Source organism: Bidens hawaiensis, unplaced genomic scaffold, assembly GCF_021521415.1.
Source record: "Bidens hawaiensis isolate Kalapana, Puna unplaced genomic scaffold, B.hawaiensis_p1.1 tig00021047_1, whole genome shotgun sequence".
Taxonomy (NCBI): domain Eukaryota; kingdom Viridiplantae; phylum Streptophyta; class Magnoliopsida; order Asterales; family Asteraceae; genus Bidens; species Bidens hawaiensis.
Window position 1 is genome coordinate 405,269 of NW_027493261.1, and position 7,718 is coordinate 412,986.

Consider the following 7,718-nt stretch of genomic DNA (forward strand, 5'->3'; position numbering starts at 1 on the left):
TAACAAAAATTAAGACGTTTGGATCACCGTTTCGAATTAAGTTTTACATCATTTGACTTGCATCCTCCTTCTGATCAAAAGGCATAAAATATTAGTTCGAAATTCGAAAAAAACTATAACGTCGTTAAGTCTTTTAAACCGATAGGGGGCAACTTTTTTAAATTTGGGACCACCAGTGGTGATAAAATGAATAAGGATTATTATCGATTTATATCATTCAATATGGGTTATTAAAATCCAATAAACCAAATCAAGTTGTAAAATGCATTCAGTAAAACACGAAGTGAGGTATAAAACAGCAATCATGCTCGGTAAAATCTTACCCGTAGTATGTGAGTTATAATATTTTATGAATTAGCTTGTATTAGGTAATGAACTCGGTATCGGTACGGTACTTTGAAATTTCTTGGTATAGGTACAGTATCGGTAACGTAATTTTCAGTTTGGAACCAATATTGGAGATAAAATTCAAAAAATACAAATAAAATCAGAAAATACAAGTAGCAAAATACATTCAGTAAAATACTAGGCATACGGGTGTGATTCCACGTCGACTTGACTCGTTTTAGATAAGGCGAGGTGAGGTACAAAACAACCATATCCATTAAAGATTCATCCGTAGTATGTGAGGGTCATAGCCACTTCAACATAAACTTAACTAACAAAAGAAAAGAAGACATCAAAACAGAAATACACTAATAACATAAAATCTGTATATACAACTGCACAACATAATGTTGTGACAGTGTATAGGATCATTTTATGCGGAATTGCTTGGGATGACTGGCTACTCCTATTCTTAAAGAAGAAAAGTACTTGTACCCTGGAAGTGTTGACAAATATATCGTCAGGACAAAGATAGGAGTTGTGGTCACTTTTATCAAAACCAGTGACTCGAATAAATAAGCAGGATAGAATGCCATTTTATCAGACAATCAAGGACAGCACATGACAACTAGTCACTCCCTATTATCATTTTAATTTCTCTACAGGCCCAAGGCAAAGACAAGAATAAAAAAAGAATAGATTTCCTTACACTATAGATTTGTATTGTAACTCCTGTTTCCTATTATAATCTTCAGAACAGATAACCATCACAAGAAAACAGCCTATACATAACGCAATGACACCTGCCTCTTCGGAAAGATCTAAGAACGCACTGCGCTTTTTAAAATGCATGTTTTACCGTTCATATCTGAAATCTACACTACAGCAGTAACCAAAGTAGAGCAAAATTCAAGATTCAGGACAGAGTAATTCAGAACAGTATTTGATCATCAAAGAACAAAATCCATGATTTAACAAAACCACTAGATAACATAACTCAAGTACTATAACAGTAACATAACAGTGAATCCAAACATCTTCAAAATCAAACGGCAAAACCTAGCAACATTTAAGAGAAGCTTGAGCTTGGTGGTGCAGCTCCTCCAAAACCACCACCTCCACGGCCAAAGCTGGGTCTTCCACCAGCACCACCCTATATAAAAAAAATGCCAAAAATCCATATCAGCACTACAAAAGTGTTCAAATGAGCTATGATTAACGATTATTATAAAAAATCAAAAAAATATCAGTGATTGAAACCAAGATTCAATAAAAAGCCATAACAAATTCATCTATGTTAAAAGTTTTGCCAAAAAATAACTCATATTCAATAAAAAGCCATAACAAATTCATCCATGTTAAAAGTTTTGCCAAAAAATAACTCACATTCAACCAAACAAATAAACAATATAGCTAAGCACTCAAGGTGTAAGTGAAACCAAAAACCCCAATATAAAACCAAACCCAAAACAAAAAATTGATGGCTTAGTTTTACGTTTTGTGAATACCATATTTTAATTTCACTTTTGGTTTTGCATGTAACAAAAACCAATATAAAAAAACATATACATAATAATAAATTAATAAATATATGTTAGAATTTAGTAAATATGTAGTTCAAACATTATAACACAAATGCAAAATAATCAATTAGTTATTAAGCTCAAATGGCAAAACAGAAACTTAATCAAAAGACCAAACTGCAAACCAAAAAGACTGAAACCCAATGGTTTTAAAACATTCAGAATACAAAGTTTCAGTTTTTGGTTCATTTTAGTGAAAAACCGACCCAAAACTAACCATGCACACCCCCAATAAAAAACGAGAACATAAAATATGCCTTGAGAATAACATTACCCTGTTAAAAGCAGGCTGGTAGTCAGCCGGAGCTCCGCCCTTATCACCCCCAAATTCACCAGGAGGCCCTCTTGGTCCACCACGGTACCCATCTCTGTCACCAAATCTCGGCCTATCACCTTCAAATCTAGGCGGGCCACTAAAAAAACACAAACAACACCAAAATTAACACCAAAAAATCAAATAAATAAAATTACACCAACACAAATAAACAAATTCCAATTAATAATACCGAGGGCGGTCGCCAGGAGGTCCACCAGTAGGACGTCCGAGAGGCTTAGCAGACTTCTTCAAAGTAGCCGGTACAATGTCAGATGGAAGGTTCAAGTAAGTTCTGAGGAACTCGATCCCATCGTTAGTCAAATACCAGTAGTAGTGCATCCAGGCGAATGTCTCCTTCACGTACTCCTTTGATTTGAAGCTCTGCATAAGCTTAATCACCTGTAGGTTCGGTACATCGATTTCCGGATGCTTAGCGAGATTGTAATCCTTCTTAGCGAAGCAAACTCCCTCTGTTTCACAATTAGTAGGTTAATAACAACTAAACAACAACAAAAGGACAAACTCTGTACATATATATATACTAGTTAGTTACATGAAATTGACACCTCTGTGTTGGTAATAAAAACTATCATGTAATTAACATGAAATGTATTATATCTGTATAGATACTATTTTTTACGTAAAACTAATGCCACTAATTCATATGAAAAGTACAAAATCTGTATAGTAAAAAGCTATGAATTAGTTAAAAATATAACAATTAATCTACATGAAAAGTACATAATATGTTAAAATACTAGTTTATCACATGAAATTGATGCATCTGTGTAACAATTGCAAAGAAAATATTAATAAATCAAAATAAAAAGTATAAAATATGTTTAAAATAACATTAGTTAACTACATGAAATTGAAGCCTCTGTGTAACAAATAGTAAAAAAATTATCAGTTAATCAACATCGAAAATAAAAAATCTGTAAATATACTAGTATATCAAATGAGTTTATATCTCTGTGTAACTTCTACTAAAAAACTATCAATCATAAAATCTGTAAATATACTAGTATATCAAATGAGTTTATATCTCTGTGTAACTTCTACTAAAAACTATCAATAAATCAAAAAATAAAAGTAAAAAAAATTATCAGTTAATAAAAATAAAAAAAAATCTGTAAATATACTTGTATATCACATGAATATATATGTCTGTAACTTCAACTAAAAACCATCAATAAATCAAAAATTAAAAGTACAAAATATGTTTTAAAAAAACTATTTAATTACATAAAATTGATACTTCTGTGTAACAACTAGTTAAAAAAATATATCAATTAATCTACATGAAAGGTAAAAGAATCTTCAAAAATACTAGCTTATAGCATGAAATTGATGCCTTTGTGTAACAATTACTGAAAATATATCAATAAATTAAAATTTAAAGTATAAAATAAGTTTTAAAAAAATACTACTTAGCTACAAGAAATTGAAGCCTCAGTTAATAAAAAAATATCAACTAATCGACATGAATTGCATGAGTTATGTGTAAATACATGATATTATAAGAATTTATCACGTAATCGACATTAACAGTATGAGATCCGTATGATTAACAGTTAATTAAGATGAAACTGATACCTTGAAAGAGGTATTTGGAGATAGCCTTGCGATTCTTGTCAGGAATGATCTGAATAATAATAATAATAATAATAATAATAATGAAATTGAGGAATTAAGAGACTGATATGCATAGTTTTAGCGATGAATGGATTAAGGATGAAGGTAGCTTACCATGATTGCTGCTGCTGCTTCTTCGAAATGGATGATGTGAAGGCTTAGGGTTTGTTTGTGGCTGCTGCACTTATTATTGAAGCAATAGATAAAGAAGAAGAAACCCTAGCAAATGGGGGTAGTTGTAGACATGGACTGTGGACTGTTAAGTTATAATGGGCCGACGTTGAGGCCCGTTTCTTATGGTCAAATTAAACTTTTATCATCATTTATTGAAACTATTTTATTTTATTTTTTTAACGGCCCAACAAATCATTCAAATAAGTTACTGACTAAATTCACCACATCTGAATACATTCATCTTTCTATTCGGAGAAAACCCTCACCTAAGACCAATCCCCGTGAACACTCGCCCGAATGCACGACAGTGCAGTGAGATAAAACATGTTTAGTTCAAGGATTCAGCTAGTGAACGTCACCCACTCGCCCATTATCACCTGGTGTCACTAAAACTAAATGATTGAGGCATGAATCGAACCTAAGTCACATAGAATATCAAATCTCTCTCTTATCACTCCACCACGAGCTTATTGGCAAAAAAAAGTTATTTTATGACTCATTTAATTACGTATCGGTTTTTTAAATAAAATCGACTAAGTTTGTTGGGTGATAAAAAATGGTTTAAGATTATATATGAGAGAAATATCGTCGGTAATGGATAGGAAATTGAAACGATAAATAAAATGGATAATCTACAGTTTGTTTGTGATACATATACGTCACGCAAACAATTGGTAAGGCAGACTAAAATTGGATTAAGATACATATACACCACGTAATCCGTGATTAGACTCCAAGAACATTATTCAAGTGGCCAAACTTGAACTACCATGGAAACAATTAATCACCTCATAGTCCAATGAGAAAATTAACCTAAAAATATTCATTCATCAAAACTCATCATATTGAAAAGATAAATAAAACAAACTGTCACTAAAATATAGGAAACTACATTTTACCACTACTACATCACTTGAAAGAAAATGTGGAATTAAATAGAAGAGAGTAACAAATGACAAATAATCGTGGTTGCATGCATGTTAGAGAATCAAGGCTCATGGTTCGGATCATGGTGGTTGTTCGGGTTCGGGCAAATATGTGATCCTGACTTAATAAATTGAACCTGATGTATAACAATAGACATATATAAATCATTAAAGTATTAAGTAATTTGGTTTGTTTTAGCTATTGTGCTAAGGTGAAAAAAAATCGAAATGTTAAGCAACCAATAAACCTAAATCATGTATTTGGGATAGCTATTGCAGTGTTAATACAAGGAGGTTTGAGGCTTCCAGTTATCGGTTATGATAAAGCTTACAAAAGACTAGTTTTTGGTTCGATTTGACCAGGCAACAACAGTTAAATTGTTTATCATGACAAATAACTAATTGTTAAATCTAAAACAATCTCGTTATTTATGCATTAACTTTGACACAAGAAAGCCTTTTAAGTTACATCAAGTGAGAACTGATACAAGACTTGTTTAGAGAAATCAATTTTGCTTGTTATTTGATATATTCAGTTTTTGATGTCCAATCATATTCAAGCACGCCTCATCAAAATAATCAATTGATCACTCTGAGGGTGTGTTTGGGATTCCTTATTTAAGTTAAAAAGGTCTTATTGTGTTAAGATAAAAAGGACTTATGGTTTTTTAATAAGGAGTATTCAAAAAAGTGTTTGGATTAATATAAGGCAATAAGTTGTTTTTTTAAAAAGTGTTTGGTTTAACTTATTGATGGAATGAGGGTGTAATGAGAATTTTGATCTTGATAAGGAGATAAGTTAGGAAAGTCTAACTTATTGAAAACTTATATTTTAACCTTGTGGATAAGGAGATATGGAAAAGAACTTATGTATATCCAAACACTATTTACACAAAAAAATGACTTATTCTATTACCATAAGTTATAAGGAGAAGAAAATAAGGAATCCCAAACACACCCCACTGTGTTTCCGAGTTTCATTTAAGGAGAGAAAAGAAAGGGAGGAGAATTGAAAGAGAAAAGAAAGAGATGGGGAGGAAAATGTGTCACTTCATTTCATGTTCCCGAGTTTAATAAAAAATGAAAGAAAATGAAAGAAAATGTAGGAGTTAATAGGTAGTTAATGTTATACACACACATTTTCTCTCCTAATCTCTCTAATTTGGAAGGATGGGTATGGACTTAAGTTTTTTAACCTTTTATCTCCCCTCCCCTCCCCTCCTTAAAAAATCTTTGGAACATGATTCATTCTCATTTTCTTCTCATTTCCTTCCCCTCCCCTTTTTAAATGAGACTCGGGAACACAGCGTGAGAGAAAAATGAGGATAAAACCTAAAACATTGTTTCAATAATCACAATAAACGTGCACAAATGTTGTCTTAGGTCCTGTTTGTTTTTGCCTCTTTTCTCTGAGTCAGACGTAATCAGACGTGGGGATGTTTGTTTTTTTTCTGGCATTAAGAGGTTCAGCGTCTTAATAGCATCTGAACCAGTAAGAGCTTTTAGTGGGTCTGAAAACCTCTTAACTCAAAAAAAACATACGTTTGTCTCCGACCTCCATTAACTTCTAACCCGGAGACTAGGCTCCATCTCCGACGACTAGAGGTTCGTCTCTAGCCTCCACCTCTTAATGATTCAGATTTCAGACATTTGAACCACCTCTTAACATTCAGATGTGGTATTCAGATTCAGACTTAAATCTCTAAAAAACAAACGGGGCCTTACTTTATTTTAGCCATTAGATACCCTCTTTCAGAAAGTAAAAACTTTTGCCTTACACATTTTATTTATTCATGATTTTGTTGCATCTTATTTTTACGTATCCAATTTCCAATATACACACCTGTTTTATTTAGCTTCTTTTTATTTAAAGCATGTCATTTTTATGCAAAATAAATCAGTTAGATATGATTTCATTTATCCACTACACCTAAGAATAAACATTAAAACTTTGTTATAAATTATCCATTTTTTTAGCAAGCTTGGGACTAAAGAAATGGTTAGGACAATAAACAACAACAATCCGTCTAGTTTATAGTTTAGAGACCCGCAGTGGCGAAGCTTGGACATTCACGACAAGGGGGCCGGGGCTCAATATGTATTAAAAAATTCATATACTGTAGGGGACCCGGCTCAAAATTTCGACCGAAAACGGGTAAATTTACATCATGTATAAAAATTTTCGGCCGAAAAATGATAAATTTACACTACCGAGCATAAAAACGGAGGGGCTGGGCTCAAAATTTCGGTCGAAAACAGGTAAATTCACACTATGTATAAAAATTTTCGACTCAAAATTTTGGTCACAAACAGGTAAATTTACACTATGCATAAAAATTTTCGGTCGAAAAAGGATAAACTTACACCACCGAGTGAAAAAAACAGACGGGGTCGAGGCCACCCCCTGGCCACAACCAAGCTACGTTATTGGATACCCGTATAACCATCGAAGGTTGTTAAGTGACTAATTTATGGAAATTGGGAAGCGTCGAGAACAAAAAAATTGTTGAAGTTGTCATTTCTCTCTAATACCAATACGTTTGATGTTAAGAAAATATCTCTTGCAGAAAAGCTAGCTAGAGATTTCTTGTAAAAACACTGGCCCTACTCCACTCAGTTCATAATGAGAAGTTTTTCATCTTCTTTATTTTATCATTATACACATAGGTATAAACTTTATTTCCTTTCATTTATTACATACTTTGAATCTTATTGCCATGAACATACACAAACCATGTACCAGCCACTCTTTAATAT

At 32.5% G+C, this 7,718-nt stretch overlaps 1 protein-coding gene across 1 annotated transcript; it reads right to left on the reverse strand.

Annotated features, from left to right (window-relative positions):
• Window positions 1-1,248: 1,248 nt before the first annotated feature.
• On the reverse strand, window positions 1,249-4,044 carry LOC143562683 (small ribosomal subunit protein eS10z-like). Its single transcript, XM_077050426.1, has 5 exons — window positions 3,976-4,044; window positions 3,823-3,871; window positions 2,417-2,696; window positions 2,185-2,323; window positions 1,249-1,480 (listed from the first exon to the last, which is right to left on the reverse strand). The coding sequence occupies exons 1-5, from the start codon at window positions 3,976-3,978 to the stop codon at window positions 1,397-1,399; spliced, it is 555 nt and encodes a 184-aa protein (XP_076906541.1). The 5' UTR covers window positions 3,979-4,044; the 3' UTR covers window positions 1,249-1,396.
• Between the last annotated feature and the right edge of the window lie 3,674 nt (window positions 4,045-7,718).

Excerpts from the sequence above, each read along its gene's own strand:
- LOC143562683 (XM_077050426.1), bottom strand. Across the intron at positions 2,697-3,822 it reads CTCCAAATACCTCTTTCAAG|AGGGAGTTTGCTTCGCTAAG; the intron begins GTATCAGTTTCA and ends ATTGTGAAACAG. Across the intron at positions 2,324-2,416 it reads CCTCCTGGCGACCGCCCTCG|TGGCCCGCCTAGATTTGAAG; the intron begins GTATTATTAATT and ends GTGTTTTTTTAG.